Source organism: Corvus cornix, chromosome 10 (genome assembly GCF_000738735.6).
Source record: "Corvus cornix cornix isolate S_Up_H32 chromosome 10, ASM73873v5, whole genome shotgun sequence".
Taxonomy (NCBI): domain Eukaryota; kingdom Metazoa; phylum Chordata; class Aves; order Passeriformes; family Corvidae; genus Corvus; species Corvus cornix.
In genome coordinates this window covers 14995758-15019264 of record NC_046340.1, presented here as the reverse complement: position 1 = coordinate 15019264, position 23507 = coordinate 14995758, and the positions used below count along the sequence as shown (strand labels likewise).

The window sequence follows — 23507 nt, the reverse complement described above, 5'->3', positions numbered from 1 at the left end:
ATTCATTGTAATGTATTATTGCTGTTGACAGATTCTTGTATGCACACACAACACTGGTAAGCAGAACATAAATGGACATTTCTTGTTCAAGAGAACTTGCAATCTGAAGTGTATAGTAGTCAGTGTATAAAATAACTTTCTTACCGGCTGAGTAGTAGTTGCTTTAAATCCTGAAGAGTCTATTCTGAGATTTGGCTGTGGCTGAGCTTGAGATGCATAAGCAGGATAAGTCTGAGTCTCATGATGCATTCCAGAAGAATCCTCTCGAACAGGTTCAGAAGAGCGTGTAATAGCAGATTCAGGAGGAGTCCCAACCTCATCATTCAGAGTTTCATCCAGTTCTTGATCAGTATAAGCACCCCCTTCTGTGTCTGTGTCTTCATAGTCAGACGTGTGTCTGCTGTCTGTGCTGTACATGGAATACTCACTGCCAGGAGCGGAGAGGTAAGAAAGGCGGTCATCGTGTAAATCAAGATCATCACTTGTAGCACCATCTGCCTGTGGCAAACAAAATTAGGGTACACATTTATTGAAATATGTTTTAGAGAATACCCTTTTTCTTGCAATGTAAAACGTGCAAGTTTTATCAAATTCGGTACCAATAACATCACAGGGGACAAGAAATCAGGTTTCCATCACTGAATATGTTAAGCTTAGACCTAAAACACTTTTCTGCAGCCTAGCTCTTTGAATCATTTTACTAAGGGGCCAGAGGACTGTAAGTGTCATAGCACAGTGTCCACAGATATCAAAGTGCTTGGAAAAATACAGAGCTGCACTTTAAAGTGGTATTATGATAGCAGAATCATTACTTTGCAGATACATATAAGGAGCTATGGTCTAATTCAGATCTAATTAAGAAACCTGTAGCAATAGCCGATTCATCATTTGCTTGCTTGTAGTTGGCACTTTACTTGATAATAGTTCTTCAAGAGGATGGATCTAATGTGCATAGTGTAACATGCAGCTTGAGAACATAAGTGGAGTTTTAGTGGGGAACACAGAATACTAAATTGTGATTTCACATCTGTTCTCTCACAACTGTTCTCAGAAAGGTGGGAACGTGAATATGCCACTTGCTTTTACAACAATGAAAAACACATTCCATCATCAGGCGGTCCCAGCCCTGAGTACCCATGTAGTGAAATACCCAGAAGTCCCTTGATGAAAACCCATCCAATCCCCACAAAATCTTCACAGAATTAATATGTCCTCCAGTTAACAGTGCCAATGAGCAAATGCTCCCTTACTACACTGCTACATGCATAAGGGCAACCATACAGCTCTCATTAACAGAGTAAGTGCTCTAATAAAGCAACAAATCAGTTCTGAGCAGCTCACACAACCAGGAGCCATTACTGCTTTAGATCTTCACAGAAAACCTCTCATGAATACTGTTTTGCCATTTCCCCCCAAACATTATTTCTTACCTTTCCTTCTGAAACCCACACTAGTTGGTTCTGTTGTTGCTGAATTGCTTCCTTAAGAGCTCCATACCATCCTTCATTCATTGAATTCAAGTTAATGGTGGCTAGAAGTACAGTAGATTAGTCTGACTTAATGATTTCTGCAGAACTAAAAGAAGGAGCTGTACCATGAGTAATAAAAGCAATATAAACTGGTAGGTTAAAACTATGAGATTTAAATAGTAATGTAAACATTAGTATCCAAAGCAACCTTAAGGCCTGATGTACTTTGGGATGTTTTATCCCACAGGAAACACTGAATTAACAGTAGCTGAGAGTAAAGAGAGGCTTTAGTTTAGCCAGGCTAAAACAATAAAGTTACATAATTTTCCTCTTTATTCAGGTTTTGATTTTCGCTGATGATCCTGCAAAGCCACAAGATCTATTAGAAATGTCATTTTGATGTTTCAGATTGCTTTACATTTGTGCAGTCATGTGCAAATGATGCACACACCAATTAACTACTGGTTATTGAATGGGGAAGGCTGAGCAAGTCCATCACTGCTTGACTTGGTCCATTTGCAGAAAATTCTGGAGGTAGAAGCTTCTCTCATCTTGCCTCCCCTTCCCTCTCAGAAATTCTAATCCAGTCTGTCTAATTACTTACTTGTGAAGAGATGGTGATTATTTTTGCGGAGCTTGTGAGCTCTTTCATACAGCTTTCTGGCACTTTTTCGTGATTCTGGGCACAACCTCATTCTCATGGTCTTTACTCCCTGCTTAGAATCAGGATTGAGGAATACTACAATAGGATACCACTGGGCGTAATTCAGACGGTCCACTGCATTAGGAGTGACATCTAATAAAGCATGTTTGTCCTGTTGTGACAAAAAGGACAGAGGCAAGAAAGTGAATCATTTGTGTACTACACGAAATTTTTTTAACATACTCCACAAATTGATTTTGTATTACCTTTACAGAATTCATTGTTTCAAAGTATTGATTTAAATCCTCCTCTATTTGAATTAACAGAATAATAAAAACCAAACAACTCCAATACCAGCCTAAACAGGAATATACATTTTGAACTGTAGGACAAACTGTATAACTCTAGGACTTTTAATATTTAACTCCATTTTTTAAAATTTCCACAAAGTAAGCAGATATTGAACTAAAAATAAGCAGTTTCCTATTAACATTCTGTAAATAGGAAAAAAACCAAAGACTGAAACACAAGACATAGGCCCATTACACACCTCTATTTTCCTTAAAAGAAAAAAAAAAAAAAAAAGAAAAAAAATCACTCTGCAGAACTTGGCCAGCTTTCATTCAGTGCAATCAAGCACACAGGCATGAAGTATATTGACTTTGCTCCTTTAAGAGCTTTTTTGCCCCCTCATACTTCAGCATCTGAAAGGCTTCCAGTTTGGTTTTAAGTAAGGAAATAAAAAGGTGAGCCTCTTATAATGAACTAATGTTAGAAATTTTAAGGATTAAGGGAGGGAGATGGAAGAACCCTTTCTCTTAGTCCTAACACAAAAGAATTATGTCAAGTGATCAATTTGTACACTGGGGTGGGGGAAAACCAACAACTCCATAAATAAAACAACCATTTCTAGCTACAATGTCACATCATGGCTTTAAATGAAAGAGGAAACAGCTTAAAAGAGCCTTTATGGAGAGAGGACAACAGCCTCTGGAACAAAGCCTAGGAGTACATCCAGGCTGCAGTTATTAATATGGAGAAGAAGAGGGGTGGTGGGTTTTTTTTTTATTAACCAATGGAAAGATGAGAAAGTTATTCTTAAAGCAAGTACAATAAGTTATCATTCTACATTCAAAACACCCAACACTTTTCTTCATGTTATCGGTTTTAACTCTTCTTGTGTTATAAGCCCAGTGACAGTAAAAGACTTACTCTATCAATTATCTGCTTTATAGTGTGGAGACGAATAATGCCAGAACTACGTTGGTCAGTACCAGCATCTCTTGGTTCACTTTCTGGTAAAGAGGACACAGTAAAAATCTATTGTAAATTTACAACATATTCTACATTCCCTTATTAAGATAAAACAAACCATTTCATAGCTCAAGTTGTCAATTCATCTTGAAGACACTTCTGATTACATATAATACATGAAAGTCTACCCACCATTTTGGCCATAAAAATCACATCTTTAAAAGAGCACTTAGAAACAGGATAAGGTACAGAATTAAAATGAAATTTGAGGTGGCTATAAATAGAACTAATATTTCTTCAGAGAAATATCAGCAGCGATGTAGTGGAAGAACTTCACATTTAGTCTGTTCCTTTATATTGTCAATGTCTTGTTAAATACATTAACTAAAGTAATAATGTAGAAACTATCTAGCCAAAGAAAGCCGACTATTTCCTAACTGCAGAAAAACCTGATCTCCCACTTACTTGCAATTTGAAAGATATCTGGTTCTTCTCTAGCAAGTTTCTCCCGTGCAACATCAGCTATTGGACCAAAAATAGTTACAGGTCTGAGAAACCCAGCTAGAATTGAAGGAAAAAGAAAAGTTAAGATACATCAATTGATTAAACCAAATGCAAGATACTCTTAACTACATTGGCTTTTCCAAACCAAACCACACAAACCTGTAACGTGCACCAGTAAGAGTAAAGACATACCTTCCCGAAGAACAACTCTTTCATACGCAGGAAACTTCGTCTGAACAGGTTGGGCAGAAAGATCTTCTCTGCTTTTCCGGAGATTTCTTTTTGAGCTCCGCAAGCCTCGGAATCTCCAAAAGTCTGCTCGATCTCCTCCTGCTGTCTTTGGAAGCGTGTACTGTACACTAGCCAGCTGCTCAGCTCTAAGGCGACAACAAATCCCAGTTACCAAGAAGTCAGCTTCTGAAATAATGCCTGACTTGCAAGCTTACACACTCAAAAAACCACTACCACTGGCTGAACCAAGCTTTTGTTGTTTCTGTATTAAGAACTACAAGACAACTACTGAGCCTGGTATCACATTTCTAAAACTTATTATATTCTTGTCTCTTGTATTGAAAGGAAAGTTTATTCATGGACTGTACAGAGTCAAAAGCAAATCCATAGATCACATCTTTTACTTCAGTATATTTTAACACTTTGTCACTTTTTTTTACTGAACCAGTTCTATAAACTTTTGTCCTGCAGGGAAGTCCAATCATTCACTATACAGATACAATTTAAAATTGTGGGTTTGAATCAGCAATTTAAGTACTGCAAGATCGTACCTGTTTTTGTTAGGTATGATACCTCTTTCCACTTCCTTATGATTCTTCCCAATTCGAATGGCCAGCCATGAACCCAGTTTGCCATTGTACAGGGTATCCACCACCCGGAACACTTCACCTTTATTGAAACTTAGTCCATAAGGAGATTCCTTCTCGTATTCAAAATGAGTTCTGATATAGAAAGAATCCCCTACATCAGACTCAACAATACGACGATAAACTGAAAAAAGGAAAAGAAATTCCAAACTATCAAGTGATACACAAGTTCAAGTGATGTTATAACGCTCACAAGAATTACAAGAAGCAATGCCTCACCTTAATTCTCCTTGTTCTAAATATGCAACATTACTTCAAGAAGCCATAATGTCTCAGAGCTGCTCTATTTTAAGCAGCATAACTATTTATAGTAAACTCTACTAACAAATTCAACTTTTATAGTCAAAAATTTGATTCAAGTGCAAGCTTAATTCATTCAACCCAGAAGAAATTAATCTTCAGAAAAGAAGTTTATATGTACAAACACATCAGCATAATCAATCATTTTCAATGGTGTAACTACAACTGACTCTTCTACTTCCTCCAAGAATAATGCGAAGACTTTACTTAGATGGAAGGGGTTATTTCTGAAGAGGTGTTTTTTATTTGGCATTTTGTTCGTTTGTTTAGGGGGGTGGGAATGTGTATATACTGGCACCATATCAATCTCTACTCCATTTGCAGTAGCCACCTATCCCAAAGCCAAAAGAACTTAATAGTCTAAGGTGCCAATTTCCTGCAAGCCAGCAGTTAGTTATTGCTCATTAGACTTTTTAATGCTGTTCCAAGCAGTCTACTACATCACTTTCAATATACAAATATTTACCATCTTTTTTCTTCTGTGCCAAAATGGTTACTTCTTCACCTTTAGGAAGATCAAGCAAAAAAAGGACAGCTTCTTCTCTGATGATATTTGTGAAGTCTACATTATTTACCTGGTATCAATGAAGCAATCAGTTTGATTTAGCATATGACATTATTACAGAGATTTAATTATACAATAGAAAACCTGAATCTATTGCTATGATTTTTTTCTTACTCAATTTCATACATACCAAGTGCATGTATCTCAAGATGCCTCTTGTACCACTGAAGTCTCACTTTATTTCTCAGTAAAAGCACAGCTTCCAGCATAATAGGTAGCTGCTCCTTTTATACTCACTATGGAGCACCTATATACATCAGCAGCCCACAGAGCCCTCCGACAACTTAAGTCACCCAGCGTGAAATCAAACAAATTTATCAACTGAATTAGTCTACATAATTTGATGTTAAAAACTTACTAACCTTCCTAGCAACAGTACAGTAAAAAAGAGATCTTGCTCCTACTAAGTAATCTAATAAATACATACAGAAAAAAGTGTATGAACTACAAAGGCAATATATTCAATCCTACAGAAAGAAAACCTACTTTGGTACAACAAAACATTTGTAATGTTAATGGTTTTGACATACCCTGAGAATCTGGTCCCCTTCCTCTAATCCTTCTTTTGCTGCAGGGCTGTCTTCCAGAACACCAGCTACAAATATGCCAACATCGTTGCCACCTGCTAGTCGCAAGCCCACACTATCTCCTTTTCTGAATTTTACCAGTTTCATGCTTGGCCTAGAAATTTAGAAAATATTCCACTTACAGGTGTAATAGCATAAAATATCCTAGTAAATTTGAAACATGCAAAGAAGTAATCTGTCCATTAGTCAATTAGTGAATATTTTGCTATATATACACCATTATCTGCTCATCAGCTGCAGCTTTACAACATGCTCAATAGCAGCACTCCAAAATAACCCACCTGCATGTACATGTTTAGAATGGTTTGTCTTACACTCACAGTGTTTATGTGACACACTGACACTCTCTTCCAAAAACATTCTTCCTTTTAAAGAGCTGTGCTGGCATACAGATCTATTTTGGCTCTGAAGAGATCAAAATGAATTTGAGGTGAAACCAAACTAGAATCTATTCTCATGTACACTGATGTCCGTAAGGGAGATCCCAGTTGAAGTAGACTTATTTCCATGTTGGGACATTGCACATTTCTGCAGTAACCTTTATTCATTACTCTCCAATTATTATGAAGGGTAAATAATATACTACAGTAGTTTTCCTCTCTTTGGAGATGGGGACAGGAAAGGAGGGGTGAGAGTGCCCAGGGAGAGAGAAACCCAGCAAATCCTTTTCACCTGTTGATTATTCTAAGTGCTAATTTCCACATAAATTAATAGACTTTAAAATAGTATGTTACACAATGTAAGTGCCAACAAGGTTCAGGAATAAATCATGTCTCCATTCTATTATTTGTGAACAGAAGGGCGAGGACAGGATACTGGACATGACATGAGAGCGCATATAGACATTACTGAGCACCCTGGATAAAAGTTTGGTTTGCTCAAGGAGCAGGCAGGTTCAAATAGAGTTCAGAGATACATTACCGAAGCATTCCATCTTCATGGGTTGAATTGGGTAAAGGACCATCAGATGGACTGACTGGTAAATCCACATCTGGCTGACCTCCTTGTGCATACACTGGCTTTGGTTCTATTAAAATACCAAAAGAGTTCCAATGTCCATTTGGTCATTTAAAGATGAAAATGTGAAGTTTAACTTAGCTAAGACTTAGTTAATGACTTCTTCAGTAGCCTTCCTCTACCCCACTTAGACCCATTTAAAAGTGAAATACTAGAAAACTCACAGCAACAGAAGATACTCTCATCATGCCATTCAGAGTAGTGTGATCACTGGCCTAATTACTACTTCAGTGAAGATTCCCAAACTTCCTTTGTACTTCATTAAGTACTCTGAATACTGCAAAACTATAAGAACTAAAAGGCTTCGTGCTCCCAAGACCACTCTCAACCAATTAGAAACTGTTTCCTGTTTCTAACCTTGATTTCTCTGACCTAACTTCTTCATTTTCCATTGGTTCTCTTCACTCAAGAATTTAATTTTGAAATGAAAATACCATAAAACCTCAATCTACTGTACATACCTTGAGGTTCAGTTGGTGGTCCTTAGAGCTATGCACTTACTATGGCTTTGCTGCAGAGCTTCTCTGGAGTTACTGCACTGCAGGCTTCCCTCAGCAACGAGCACTAGTAGGGGCTCTTCTCTGATACAGGCTTGGTCATGTTACAAGAATTTATATGTAAGGCTTATCTTTGCACACTGGAAAACATTTGATTTCAAAAAAGGCTGACTTTGAACTAGTCTAATACTCCTGATCTTACCAACAAGTGTGTCATCTTCCCTTCAAATCACTGAACAGACTAGTTTGAAATTGGGAATTTCAGGAAACAATTGGGTAATTATACCTTTTTCTAACGTGACTCTGGTCCTTCCCACAGAGTAACATAGTATTTTCCTGTAAGTCTTTAAAGAACCCTTCCTAGGCTAAGCCTCTGATGATCCCTCCAAACCAATACTCTTCTCCCACCCTTCTTTGACACAATCAGTTGTGACAGTCATCTTGCCCTTGCCCTTAGTCTAAGCAGCAAACTGTCATAGATTCTGCCAACAACCTCTCTAACATTTTTCATTACAGTCTTAGATCCTCATTTCCCTAGAGCTTTCTGTGAGGCTATTAAAGTTTATGCCCTTTGCTACACTTCTTTATCTCAGACTATATATTATGGCAGTTAATTTTACCTGCAGACATTAATTTAAATATTAGCTTTATGTACTGGCCTACAACTCCTTCCACTCAAACCAAGTATCCCCATGTGCCTCTTCCCATTCATGCAGGAATAAAACACTGCTCCTTCGCCACCAACCAACAAAATCCCCACACTATCACTTGCTTGCTAGTCCCTCAGACCAGTTATCAGTACATTGTTTTGGATTAAGAACCATCTTAAAGGTCTCCTATTTGACTGGATTTGTATTATGCCAATCACTAATCTTCAGTATCTTACAGAAATGCAGAATTCATCTTTCTAATCTCACTACCACATCCTTTTCCGTCTTGGCAAATATAAATTACTTCATTTGCCTCTCCTCATAACACTGCTGTAAAAGGTCACCTCCTATGACAACCTTTTTAATAATGGCTGCTGTATCAGAAAACCTACTGTTCTTACTTTCAAGATCTTTCAGAGTCTATCAAGATCATAACCTTTCCAGTTCTTCACTAATCTACTGACTACTACATGCTAAAGTGTCACTGCTTATCCCTTAGGTCCTCAAATATTTTCAAGCCTGACTGTGCTATCTCTCATTGCACCCAGCCTTTCAAGAACAGCTCCCTCTAAACCGTCTGCACAGCTCCTTTCTCCACTCGTAATTTCACTGAAATGCCTCATTCTGTAAACAAAAATCTTGTTAAGTGCCAGCCTGCCTGGAATAGTGTCCTGTATCATCTTTTGTTGGGTTCTTTTTGTTTGGTTGGGTTTTTTGTTTGTTTTTGGGTTTTTTTCCCCTTTTTTACACCATCTGGCTTTTATCTGCTGCCATTTAGCTTATCCTTCCCTTTTGGGAAAAAGGAATGAGATTTTGTTCTGGTTTTATTAGCTGTACTGCATTTGTTCACCTGCCTTCTTGGTCCATGACTGTAGTTAAGTGCTACATGAACAAAGCATTTTGGATTGTTTTGAGTTGTATCTTGGGAACAGTAGTTCTAAACAGGCTTAACTACATCCTTGTTACAAATATAGTCTGCTACAGTAACCCATAAGAACACACTTGCTGCTGAACACTCAGAAAAGAAATGACAGATTTTAACCTTGCCTGAGAAATCAGTACAAAACTCTTTACAACCATCACTTATAACTACAACCCTAAACACTGAAATCTGACCCCTATATAATGACAGACCCCACAACTTAGGTTTTCAGGACCAAAACTCTTAAGATATAAATGGTATTATGGTTACAAAGACTGTTTGTATTCAGAAATAAAAATAATTAGGACTTCGTCTGTTTTAAGACTTGATAGTCATTCCACAAATATGCAAGAGCATTAAGTCTTTACTGGTCATCCATTCTCAACAACATGCATAATTAATATATTTTAATATTTTTATTACCTGGGAGTGGTGGAGTTTGTTTTTCAGTTCTTTCAACTGTCACCTCTTCCACAGTTTTAGAAATATCATCTGCATTCTTTACAGGTGTAGAGACAGCTCCTGGTTTAGTTATTCTCTCATCTTCTCTGCTTCGATGACTACATTAGAAAAAAAGATTCCACTCTGCATACAGAACTGCTTCTATGATCTCAGTCTACTAAGACTAAAGAATAAATACTTTCACTCATCAAGCTGAGGGTAAGGTATAACCATTGCTATTTCAGACGGTTTTGTTCTTAGACTATCACGTTATTAATAATTTTTTCCACTTTAAATCCAAGTGTTTTGTCCCTAATTTCATGTTAGCAAAGGACTTCCCTAGATATGGCTGTTGAGAAAGCAGCAGCACATGGTGACAGAGACGGCTCTCTGCTTCAAGCACACAAGTCACACACATGTGCTGTATGTTAATATATAAGGAAGTGAGAAGCAAAGGGAAGAAAGGAAGAAAATCCATTAAAAGGCTCTTTTTCTCACCCCTTCCTATAGAAAACATGGATTTTGAGACTTAATTCTTAGGCTTTGCTGTGACCATGCTAATTTATCTGCTCCTTCGTGTGTCAGCTGCTCTGAAACACAAGTGCCACTGGTGTGGCGCCTTTTACCTTTGCAAAGCCTTGCCAAGGCCCATACAAACATGTCCCTCATTTCTCATCTCAAAGATGAGGCCTTCAATCCACAGCTATTACAAGATGGGAGTGCTTCTCATCCACGCATTTTAGTCAAAAGACAAGATGCTGCTTCTTATGTGTTTCTTGCACACACTTAGCGTATAAACTGAAGGAATTTAAGACAAGTTCAAGAAAGTTCTTGTTTTTAAATTATGAAAGCAAGGAAAATTCTAAAGAACATAATTTCTATTCCTTGAGTTCAAAAGATCATCTTTTATTGTTGTATTGAGCTACAGCTACCAGCTGTACCACAGCAGAACTGAACATGTGCTGCATGTTGAAATGTTAGCCACTACACTGCTATCTGATGAACAGTAAATAATTTAATAGGGTTGGAACAGATGAATATTAATAATAAGCAAGAAAAATTTTCTTCCTGGGAGTTGGCAAATAAGCAAGGATATAAAGAATATTTGAAATAAACAGACACAAATACCAGCCTTTTATATAATACCAGACTGAATTGCCAAGAATGGGGGGAAAAGGTATTTTCTCAAGGATAACAATGGCTTGGTCAGTAGGTGCAAGCTCATCTGCTGTCATAAAGGAGAGGTCTGTACTGGAGGGAAAGAGAGAGAAGTTCTGCACTACCAACAGCTAGATGGTGCTACTGGGCAATAATGAGCATCACTGCCCATAAAGCACAAACGGATCAAAATCCCATCATACAGAGTTAAGACTGTTAAGATCCTAATCAGAAATGATACTTCAAGAGTTGGAAATAACGTCAGAAAACAGATTCCAGCAAGTCTGTTCATCCAAGATGTGCAGTAAAAAATAAAAGAAATTACACAAATCGAAACAAGCAGAATGTGCTTTCCCGAAGCAAAATGAAGTTTAAAATTCAAGAAACAAAGCTTAGCTGTTCAGTCAAGACATACTACAACTTCTCCATGCATTCCTCTGCCAGTTTTAAAACCATGTGCCCGAAGGCAGCTAAACAAAATAGAATACAAAAAAGTACTCCAATCACCACAACAAACTGAAGACAGAAGCATTCTTGCATTATAAACAGTTTTAAGTCATTAATAAAAACAAGCACAGTAGTTTAAGTTTAAAAATCCCTACTTATGCCTTTTTTATCCAGATAAAGTCCCTTTTGGAGGCTTGCACAGTTGATTAAAAGGATGCTAAAAGTATGTGTAACAAAATGAAAAGTAAGCATTTATCCTTCTACTTCATTCCTAAATACCACTGATAGAAGTTTTCTTATTCCGCTTTTGGATTTCCAGTTTAGGTGCATAAGATACACAGTACCAGACTAAAACATGACTGCACTGTTCATTCCCTTGAAAATAGTTCCTGGCTTGTTAAAAACAGACACATGTATTTAGCTATTTAAATTCATGCTAAGCGTCCTAGAAACAGAAAAGTTCTGTAATACTGTAAGCTGCAACTAATTCTACTCCCCAAAGATTTCTGGGTAATGAGCACTCGTTAAGGAGATACTACAGTAAATTTCCCCATGAGCCCTCTCTACCTGCTTCCAAGCATTTCAAAGCACCATTATTCCAAAGTAATAATACCTGTTTTGCTTTAAAAATAAGGCAGAAAGTACTGCAGTTACTACACAAAGATAAAATTCATTTTCCATTTCCTCCACACAGTCCAAACCCAGTGTAATTTAACGCTGCTTTGATTCCTGCATACATCAAGACCATGTAAATGTGGAAGCTCTCAAGAACAATAACTAAAATACGGACACTGAGGGCACAGCAAAAAATAGTCAGGCGAGTATCTGAAGCAACAGGCTCCTGGGCTGCTGCCATGTGTGTAGGCAAACACACCCTGCCAACTCAAATGCCTGCAAAAGGTCAGGTCTACTCTACCTAAGACATGAAAGTTTAAATGGGAAAAAGCTGATAGAACAAAAAGGAAACATCAGAGAAGCAGGGGAGTAGATTTTTTCCTTGACTTTGCTTAAACTGGCCAGTAAGCTCTGAATATTTCACATTACAAGATGATACAGGAAACAACTTGATGCCACCACTGGTTCCAGGTGAGGGAAACTTGTTAAAAACTGACAGCTGGACTTGCCAAGAGACGGAAGTGTAGTTCCCTATGTGCACTGTGACACTGTTGCTTAACATCTGTGCTGTGTCAGGGCCCCCTCTACCTCACTTCCTCTCCCTGACATTTTTTTAAAGTGTGTTTAACGGAAACATTTTTAAATTACAAAATGCAATCAGCTACATGTTAGTGCCATCCACTGTGGCTATTACTGCAGAACAAGAGATGGCCTGCAACACAATGTTTGTCTCTACAGAAAGTTACAGAAAATATGAACTCATAAGCTCTTCCCAAATGTGTTTTCAGCACATCTCAAACTGTTTAGCAAGAAAAGACTAAGAGTAAAGTAGCATCTTCCTAAAGACATTCAAAATAGGCCTGATTTTTATCTTATATCCTAGTTTTTCAGCTTGTTTTGAAAATGGACAGAATATCCAATCTCTCGTGCCACATATAAATTGACAAGGATATTACAGAAGTCAGCTTCATCCTTCCAGAAATAATGATGACCTCTACAGTGGTTTCTTCAAGCTACCACAGCTTTCTTGCTGGGGCTGAAGTGTTAAACGTATCAGATGATGCTTTTGCTATTCCAATATCTAGGTGAGGAAGTCAGCATAGGAGACAGAGTTCCCAAGCAGGAGTTCTCTCAATTAGTAAAGGGCAGCCCAGAGATAAGTCTTGGCAGGTTTGGCAGCACCTGGCTATAAATCCCAGTCTTTAGGATGGGTCAAAAAGCTTACCTAGCTCAACAACTTCTTAGTGCCAGCAGTAAGACCAGATAGCTTAGAAAGGATATGTGGTACTTGTCCTGAGCAACTCTCCAGCTTAGGTGCAGAGACTTCTTTTACTCATTCAAACTTTTTAAGTACAACTCTTTATAGGTTATACAAAGCAAAATTAGTCCTTTCTGTTAATAAGTTAAGAAAAAAGTTTTAGGATTTGAGTTTTTAAAAGACTGTTCAAGAGAGATCTGTGAATTTTCTTTAGACTAAAAAAACCTAAAGTGCTATTTAATGCTTTGACAGAATGATCAAACAGCAATTGTTATGGAAACTCTATATCCAGGAGCATTGCAAGCAGCCTGATGTACATACCAGTGTGGAATACTGAAAGGTGGACAACATTAAAGACCCTGTCAGACCCCAAAGCAACACTGAAGCAGATCTGTTAGCAGATTTCTGTACTCTAGTCCTCACCCAGAAATGTCAGTCTGTACTTAAGCTTGTACCATAGGACTAAGAGGATTCCCCTGGAATTTCCCTCCTCATTAACATACAAACACTTGGCAGAGCAGTGTCTAAATAAAGACTCATTATCTTCAATACATTTTTAACATCCTCCTTAAGCTTAGTTGGAAGACTTTTTGCACATTTCTTCCTCAGCTCGTTCTCAAGCCTTTTTCTTCCTCCAGATTTTCCACCAAATTAAAAAAAGAATAAGTAGTTAACAACTAATTTGATCTTATAGTAGATTTAAACTTGCACAAACAACCACTACAAAGAGAAGTTGCTCTCAACACATTTTTCTTTACATGGCTCAGGGCCCAGATTTTCTGATCTTGAAAGGGACATGTCGCGCAGGAAATCAAGTCATGCCAAAGTAGCTCTTGCTCAGAAAGAAGATATAACGGATGCATTCAGAGTTGAGATAACTTCAAAGTTCCCTTCAGGGAGGATTTAATTCTTCCAACAGTTTGGTCTACAGGGAGGAAGTGACCATCTACCTAAGTCACTGCAGTAGGACAGGAAAGCACTAACACTAAGCTAAGTCAGTCATAGTTACAGTTCTGATAGTTTTTTGTTCCTCCCTCCACAAACCCTATCAGCCTGGACTAGAAATGCACATCAAGACATACAGCTTTTAAATATGACAGAGATCTCTCAACCTTCACAATCAAAGCCCTGCCTCTGGGAACTTGCTTTCAGGTTTTTCCCATTAATGGGGTTCCTACTGGAAAACAAGCTTTCATGCCTTGTGGTCCCTCTGAACAATGTACAGAGAAGCAAAAATGTCTGTAACCCATAACCCCAAGCAGGTGCATATGCAGGTACAATCTCTCTTGCAGTTTTATTATCTTTAAAAGACTCTAAAAGTCTTGAAGGTGTAAGTGATATTTTCCCCTTGGGCAAACCAAATTTTATTAATAAGCAATCAGGCATATCTTTTATGAAACAGCCAGCTGCAATTTGTTTTCTCAGAGTTTTTGAGCAGCATCTAAAAATCTTCAGATGGAGGCTCTGAATTTGGAATTTGCACAAATCAAGTCTAACTTCTGCTCTATCATATATGAGCAGTCAGAAGATAAACTTTTCGCTTACAAATACTTAGTAGAATCTGAAATCCAACACTGAAACCTATATCAATCAATTAGAATGTCTATTTCCAAACTGCAGAAATCCAAAACGGGGCAGATTTTTTATTCAGGACTGAAGTTTCATATGGCAGGAGAAAAAATTCCAAACCATAAAGTACATTACTTATATCTGAATTCAAATAAAATTAGACTTATGTACTGAAGAATTATAATCAATGTTCCATTACCAAGTTCAAATATTAAAAATTAGAGTGTAAAAGCTAAACCTGCTGTGCAATACACCTTGTTTTGTAGGAACTAAACGTATTTAGAAACATAAGATAATCCCTATGCCTAAACAAAGCAAGATTTCAACAAGTTTACCCAGGCTGGACATGCAACAGCAACTGTGCTACAGGTCATCTCAAATCTCCTCACAGCTAACTGCTTTCTAAAACCAAAATACAACTACATATTATTCAATAACATATTGCTATCAAACTTACATTATCATTCATACAGCCATGCTCTATGACTATGTTTAAAAAAGGTGTAACACTAAAGAAAGGTTCAGTTCCTCCTCAAGTCTAAAATATCTGGATCATTATCTGCATCTCTTGAGACAAAGAATGTCATATTACTGCTTCCATAGTTCTGCTTCACATTTGTTACACCATATAAATCCAAGCACTCCTACAACTTATATGTCACATTAAATAGTTGATTTAAAAATAATACAATGCTGCCATCACCTGCCGTTGCTGGGCTGCTGTGGAGAATGTCTGGAATGGTCTGAAGGCTCTGACCTCTGGTCAGGAGATCGTGAACGACTGCGGCGGGGCCTGTCATGTGATCGGTTGGAATGATCTGATGCCAGCGACTGAATTTCTGAAATGTCTGTTAAATAAAAGTTGTTTTTTCATGAAATGACTGTAATTTAAATGGTGGTGTGACCTGCTCAAATGGGAATAAGCTTTTGCAGAGAATTTTTATGAAGATGTTAAATCTATGCTTATTATTACAGAAAAACCAAACTTAATATTCCTGAAAGAACACCCACAAGAATAGGGACTGTATCTTTTTCTCCACGGTTTTTGGAGGTGTGGATTTCATTCACATTCAAACAAAAATTTACCCATATTACAATCTTATTCCTATCTCTTTCTCCTCCCCACCCTCTCATCCCACTTAGGTATTTCACATCCTGACAACACAAGGAATTCTCTCTCTTTAGAAATCAAGTTTTTATACTCACCATCTCTTTCTGAAGCATTAGCAGAATGAATACTGTCAGAAAGGTCAGGGACATTCAACAGTGTGGCTCGTTCATCTCGCTGAACAACCATCTTCAATTTGCCTTTTGACCTTTCTATTAATGTTTTGGCATCTGCTAAGGACATATTTTCCGTCACTGTGCCATTTATCTGGAATAGAGCGGGGAAAAAAGAACAGATATAAACTTACTAAAAAAACCCCAGTGAATCTCCAGCAAAAATATCGGTGTTCTGTCTGATAATATTTAGAGATAGTTAAATATTTACCAAATTACCATAATATAGTGGAAGACCATTGGGCTCATCCAAAATATTGCATAATATAGAAAATTATTTTCAACTTTCAAAGTCAAAGCTTCTACCACTAATACAAAACTTGTAACAGATTAGTTATGTTTTTTGAACCAGCACTGCTATGCTCAACAGAGTAAGGAATGGTCCATTTTCCTTCACCAACACATCCACAGCACTATCTTAAAATAAAAATTCTTAGTATAAATTAAAAATCAAAGAATGGGCTGAGTTGGAAGGGACCTCAAAGACCATCCAGTTCCAACCACCTTACCATGGGCAGAGACACCTCCCACTAGACCAGGCTGCTTAAAGCCCCATCCGCTTGCCTTGGACACTGCTAGGGATGGGGCACAAAAAATTAATCCACAACATTTTACTTGCAACTAAGCAAAGCTTCGTACGTTTTCAAATAGTCTTTATTATGTATTTACAGTGGGCATTATTTGTCTGACTAAAGCTTAGGGAATAATACCAAAAAGGCTTAGTAATTTTCCTTTCCTTAGAGAGGTTCATTTATATTAAATTTGATCTTTGAAATTATTTCATGAAAAGTGACACTCTTGTCTATTAACTATAATCAAGTTGTTGACAGAGTCAATTCTAAGCAGAGTTCTATCAATAAGTTTTGCCTTTGAACAACCCCTACCACCATATACTGTACCTTCAGTACAACATCTCCTTCCTGGATATTGCCATCTCTTGCTGCCAGGCTATCCTGTGATATTTCTTTCACAAATATATGACTTGCCAACCGCAGACCATACTCTTTACAATAAAAGAAAAAACTGATGGAAGTTACAGTAGAAAAAAAAAAAAAAAGAGAGGTATCTGGAGATTTACAACACTGCTTTATACAGTATTTACACAGGGAACATGAAGAGAGAGAACTTGGCACACAATGGGCCATAGTAGAATTATGTTAGAGCTTTACCATTTTATCAGTCTCTTTTCCTAACTCTGCCTATAATCAGGGCTGTTGTTCAACAGATTTAGATGCTACCTACAATTCCTCCTCTTCTAAATAAGACAGCCACTAAAGACCCAGCTAAAATGTAGGTAGGTAGCTGCTGACTACCAGATGTCAGCTGCACAACTGGGATTTGTTTACACTATATAATAGTTTACCCTTAACTAAGCACACAGATTTTTGAATACAAAACATACCACTAGAAACACAATAGCACTTTTTAAGTTTTAAGCCAGCTACTGGTAAAATGGGCCAACTGGTAACAGCATGGTTCACACAGCCCATAACACAACACTGAGTGAAGCAGCTGGCCTTTAAAACCAGCAAAAGTTTTTGCAAGGGATGTACAGACAAGTTACCTTCATTTTTCCTGGATTTCACCAGTGTGACTTTGGTGGGTTTTGCGGGCTGGCTGGAGGTGACAGACCTCCTGTCTGACCTTGGAGATAAGCTCCTCTCCCTGCTCGCGCTGCGATCTCTGACCCAGCTCTTCTCGTGCCTCCTGCTGGCACCGGGACCACCACGGCTGCTCCTTGGATCCCGGATTTCTTCATCATAGCTGTCATCCTCATTTTCAGACACTGGTTCAGGGTCTGGTCGAGTCACTGGAATCTGAATTTTCTTCATCCTTCGGATAGTCTACAACCCAACAGTAGATATCAGCCTCTGGCTGTGTAATGCTAATGGTGTTGGCTAAATGTCAGAAGCCAAGCTAATCCCAGAATTCAAAACATGCAGAGGTATTTGCGAATGCTCTGAATTGCTGCATCCTCATTATAAAATTATATCCAATTAATACAGAAGACTTATCAATACAGATTACTAGAAACTTGTTTTTACAGTTCTTTTAGTGCTTTTTAATACTTATGCAAAAGTGGCAAAAGGATAACAGCCTTTGTAGCACAAAACAATATTCTATCTTCAGTGCTGTGTATCTGAATGCCCTCTCTGTTTAAAACCACAAAATCAGTTACTGGCACTGCTAAAAACCTTTTTTGCTAACATGTAATCTAGTGTATACTCAGTATGTTATTGACAGTAATTCTGCTCAACTTTGAAGCCTCCCAGTCTTCCAAAGAAATGTTTATGCAAGACATGGAGGAAGGGTAGCAGTCCTTTTGGAAGTTCAAAGTTGGTTTGCACTAACAGAGACAGCTGGTTCCAGAATATGAGCCAGCCCTGTTCAGAGATTTATTTTCTATGTATTACAGAACCAAACCAAGTTCTACCATAAAGTTTTCATTACTTTTTTTTTTTACATAAATCTACACACCAAATACTTAAGATACTGAAAGCGTTGCACGGCTTGCCACACGTTGCTTTCTGTAAGCTTTAAAGAACTGCTACCAAACCTACAAATGCAAAACATTACACTTTTTTGCAACAGCATTAAAGCATACAAATGTACTAAAAAATCTGCCTGCACAAAAGCTTTTCTACAAGCCCTAGGAGTTTGTTTTCATTAATTAAGGAACTTCCTAACATTGTGCATTTTTTGTTCTATTTTTTTGTAGCATAACCCCCAAACTTCTACAGAAAGCTGGATTACCACCCTTTGGTGATGACCTGTTCTGTTTTGCAAAAGTTCAAAAACCAACCACTTAGAATAAGCCTACAAAATTATAGGAATTAAGGTAATTATACTTAATTTTGGCAAACTGTTTTCTGAGCACAAAAAGAACTGTGTTAGTGCCTGAACAGCTTGTCCTTTAGCTTACACCAGCCTTTGAAAAACTCAGTAATAGTGCATCCAACAAAGTAAACAAATATTAAACAAAGCTTATTTGCCACAATTTGGCAGTCTGAGAAGAACTTTACCATAAAGAAAAGGCGCCTGAATTATCCAGTGCCAAATTATGCAATCATGATTCACATTTTAAAAAAACATTTTGAGTGACCCACTTGATAAACATGCCGTGGTCATCACTCAAACCTGAAGCATCACATAGGTGTTATTCAGGTACCTTGCATCATGCCCATATTTTATAGCAGACATTTCACTATTTCACTTTTGTATTTTAGTCATTTTCTATAACTATGGAATTTTAAGTCTTCAAGACATTCACTTACAATTTTGGCATTCTTCCCACTTTTCCTCAGCTGCTGAACAGCAAACGCATGCTCGACATTATCCATTGAAACTCCATTAACCATTGCAACACGGTCATTTTCTCTACATGAAAAACATCACAGTGTACAGTATAAATACTTTATACCAAGAAGAAAATATTGGTAAATAGGCGCCCCTGAGCCAACTGCCTGTATTACTAACCTACTAAACCAACAGTTACAGACAGACAACTTGAGAGCAAACAATTAGGTTAATCTACTACTGACAAAGATGAATGCCCCCAAATCAGAACCCAGGTACAGTTTGGCACTTACTGTAGCAGTCCTTCTGCTGGGCCTCCTTTCAGCACATCAGAAATAACTATTGATGTCTCACCACTCTGAAAGTGAGGATTATCTCTTCCTCCAGATATTGCAATACCAAATCCAAATCCAGGGGCCTATAATGTAACAAGAGAAATCTTTTTACTTTCCAATATCTAACAGTCACAATTTGTATTCCCATGCTGAACACAAAAAGGTCCTATGAGATGAATACAAGTTTTTGAAAGAAAGCAGGACCAATGAAAGAATCAATGCTATGCAATCCAGTAACAGGAGACAGATTAAAAATAAGCACTTTTAGAAGGCAAAGAGTTTTGGAGTAACTACCTAGTCTCTCCCAAGAGATTAGAGTTCTCATTTGCATTTTTATGGCCTAGACCTCAGGTGGTCATCAGCAAGACCTCAATCTTCAGTAAGCACAACAAACCATTCCACTGAGCTGCAACACTGACTCAAACCCCTGTATCACTTCCTGCAACACTTTCTTTGAGTTTTCACATTATGGTATTTACCCAGCTTGACCTCACTTCGCTCAGGAACTGACAGGATTGAAGCACACAGTAGAATGACTGCAGGCTCAGTTCTTACGAATAATACCAAGATCCCTTGTACCATTAAATACATCAAAACCTTGTCAGCACTTGCAAATCATCTGCATCTTAACAAAAGTAATTTGCTTCAATCTTCTCCCTCTAGGGTGACCTGCCACTACAGCAAGGTCAGTGCCTCTGAAAAGTTATTCCTGTTAGATATTTCAAGATACAACAATGATGCTTACATTTCTGCCTGGAAGCAGAGAGGGTGGGAAATAAGCTTTCTAAGTATAACTGATCTGCAAACCATCTAGCTCTTTCATCATTGCACAGAAAACATTTTGAGGATATTACCATTTAAATGCTTTAAATTTTACTCAAATCCTGCAATTTTCAACTACGCATAATGCAGTCACTGGACAGAAAAAAATCAGGTTTGGGTCAATCCCACCCCTCCATTTCGCACAGCACACACTTTGTGCTGGCAGACTTCACCTCCTCTTTTTCAGACTTTTCAACAAACATGACCCAGCTTTAGCAAGGAGTTTCGTAACCTTCCAGTGACAGCAGAGACAACATGGCAGTCTGCATCTGGCTGCAAGACACGTGACTTTCAGTTTTTTGGACACTAATTACTGCCCAAAACCAACATGTTTCCTATTTCCTCCCAAAACAGAGGTCATAAAGAGATGCTTCAGATTTGCCTGTAAGCAGTGAATTGGAACATACAGTACTAAAATACAGATTTGGAGATTCACTGCTCAGAAATAGAGTCAAGCAGTTAGTCCATACTGTTGCCAAGAAGGAAGCTGGTCTAAGTGTGGGGGACTGGGGAAGGCTACACCTTACTGTGTCTTTTATATCCATTTTAATTCATTAGAGGATGAATGGATTTCTTTTCAAAATACATCCTAGCTAGATTAACCAGAAATCATGGATGGGATGCAAGAATTAACTGAAGCTTGGTGCCATGAAGGAGGATCTCAATGTCCACTCATGGCCAGAGCCGAGCGTTTTTTTCTGTTTTATTTTTTAAGGTCAAAGAGAATATATAATAGCCTACACAAATATGTTACAAAAAACCCTTTCAAAACAGTAATATTTCCCCTCTCATGACACTCCTCCTTTTAGTTTTCCATTGCTCTAACAAAGAGAACTTAGTTTGTACTGTATTTGGGTGGGGAAGGAAAGGGAGAAAAAGAGATAATAACAGACATTTATGTCAAACTTCATTTAAATATTCTCTATCTTTCCTTCACCATAAACAAAAATATTTTTTAAATTCTCCACTCATGATAAGAAATACAATCATCAGGCTAACTCACTGTAAGCCTTATCTTGCTGCTTGCCATACCACTTTTTTGCCATACTACTTTTTAAAAGTAGATTTGCAAATCAAATCACCAGTATGAAGATGACTACATTTCATACTTCGATGTTCCCTTGCATTGCTTCAAGGCTTCTGGAGTCTCATATAGAGCACTTAAAAGAGCCTACAGGTCAGATAAAGAGTTTCTAATAAGATAAATCAAGGTCTTCAGAAACACTCTCCCAATTAAAAAATCAAATCCTAAATCCTTCTGAAAATTTAAGAGGTCACATAAGAAACCTTCCAGTAAAAATCAGCCTACCTACTTTTCATTTTATCCTGCTGCCTACCATCATCTTGAGAGACAACTGACTATCAGAACTGCTCTCTGAAAACTGAGCATAGTTCCTAAACATGTCTGGAAATAGCAAGATGTTGATCACTACAGATTATACAGGATACTAACATGTATCTTAAGTAAAACTGCATTAAGAAAAATCTCTTGTATCACAACTTCACCTGTCAGATGTTGTAGAAAAAACACCAAAAAAAGAGCTGTACTATCGTACTTCCCCATAGTAATGCAATGTGGGGCAGGCAAAAAGGTAGGTACATACCTGGTTTCTGTGCTTTGGGGGAAGGACACCAACATCTACCACAGACACACAGAACTGAGTTCCAAGCAGGAGAAAAACCACATTTGCATACAAAGTGCATGGTTCCTTCTTCAAGTCCTTTGCAGTTTTAAGTATATAAACCCAGAGGATCTCTCAATAAAAGATAAACTGTAGCTACCTGATAAGCTTTAACTGAACTTGAGACTGGCTCAATTCCTTAAGAGTTAAGTAGCAGTCCAGTCTAGAAAGTTGAAAGGGTGGTAAAGAAAGGGAACAAAAAACGCTGAGAAATTCCAGCCTCTCCTTCCCAAAAACTTTCTAACGAGTCTTTTGACAGTAGTGCTGGAATTCACCAGTAAACCCTCTTCCCAATGCTAAGGATAAATTCTAAGCATGTGTTTGTTTAACATTAGCATAAGGCTATTGGGTTTTTTATCTGTCAGATGGAAATAACTTTGTTTTTAATTGACTAAATTAATGCTATCAAAATTATTAACAGTACATATCACCTTTCAACACCTAAGAGCTACTTAATCAGCTAACAAAACATTTATACCGGAACAGTTGGCAGAATTTTGGCACATAAAAGATCATAACCAAAATTATAGTCAAATCATAGTTTCACCTCAATGTTATAAAAGAACTTCTGACTATGCTGCAAGTGCAGCCAAACACGAGATCTCTGGTTCCTACCAATTATTTTAAAAATTTGTTCAAGGTAACACCATATTGCAGCATTTCATTATGTCTTTGTGCACTGACTAAACTCACTTCTGGTGTCACTGAAATTACTGCTGCAATTGACCAGGAAAAATTCCCCTTCAAGAGAAAATGAGGTATCACCAAGCCTACGAGCCAACCTTGTATTACTATAGCATTTTTTGTTTGGTTTTGACTATAAACCAGTACTGCTTTAATCACTAATATGAGTAAAAAAATTGAAGTTTACAGAAATTTCAGGGATGACTGGACAGTTTCAAGATGAAAACATAAAGGGCAATTAATTATACATAGAAATAACACTTCTTGCTCAAAAACTTGTTGACCTAAAAATTGTTGGAAGCTTAAAGAGTAGCCTAGATAAACATCACTACACATTTTCATTTTCACTCATACTTTTCTTTCACGTGGCTGCAGTCAGAGACAGGATACTTTGTCAGCCTTCTGGTCAAACTGAGTGTAACTGTTACCTTCACAAAACGGCACCTACCCAAACAGTTACTTTGAATCAACATTAAAGCCTTTAGAATCAACAGCTAACAGGTCTGACAGAGAATTACCATTTTATCTGACCAGCTGACCTACACATATGCATTTTTTTGTCCAAGGTCCATTCATCCCACCAAAGCTACAATTTTAAAATGCCTTTATTCAACAATGAAGTGAAGGCAAAT

At 37.6% G+C, this 23507-nt stretch overlaps 1 protein-coding gene across 12 annotated transcripts in view; it reads right to left on the bottom strand.

Annotated features, from left to right (window-relative positions):
- Positions 1–23507, bottom strand: part of TJP1 (tight junction protein 1) — a 190353-nt gene that overhangs the window by 16003 nt on the left and 150843 nt on the right. For all 12 annotated transcript variants that reach the window (XM_019280873.3, XM_010390809.4, XM_010390807.4 and 9 more), the window contains 17 exons: positions 19646–19770; positions 19331–19433; positions 17620–17899; positions 16955–17058; positions 15981–16149; positions 15478–15622; positions 9710–9846; positions 7122–7227; positions 6144–6294; positions 5515–5623; positions 4653–4872; positions 4063–4247; positions 3832–3927; positions 3325–3407; positions 2074–2284; positions 1431–1531; positions 145–498 (listed from right to left, as the gene is read on the bottom strand). In XM_019280873.3, the coding sequence (XP_019136418.1) occupies positions 145–498; positions 1431–1531; positions 2074–2284; positions 3325–3407; positions 3832–3927; positions 4063–4247; positions 4653–4872; positions 5515–5623; positions 6144–6294; positions 7122–7227; positions 9710–9846; positions 15478–15622; positions 15981–16149; positions 16955–17058; positions 17620–17899; positions 19331–19433; positions 19646–19770 (2679 nt within the window). The remainder of the gene's footprint in view (positions 1–144; positions 499–1430; positions 1532–2073; positions 2285–3324; positions 3408–3831; positions 3928–4062; positions 4248–4652; positions 4873–5514; positions 5624–6143; positions 6295–7121; positions 7228–9709; positions 9847–15477; positions 15623–15980; positions 16150–16954; positions 17059–17619; positions 17900–19330; positions 19434–19645; positions 19771–23507) is intronic.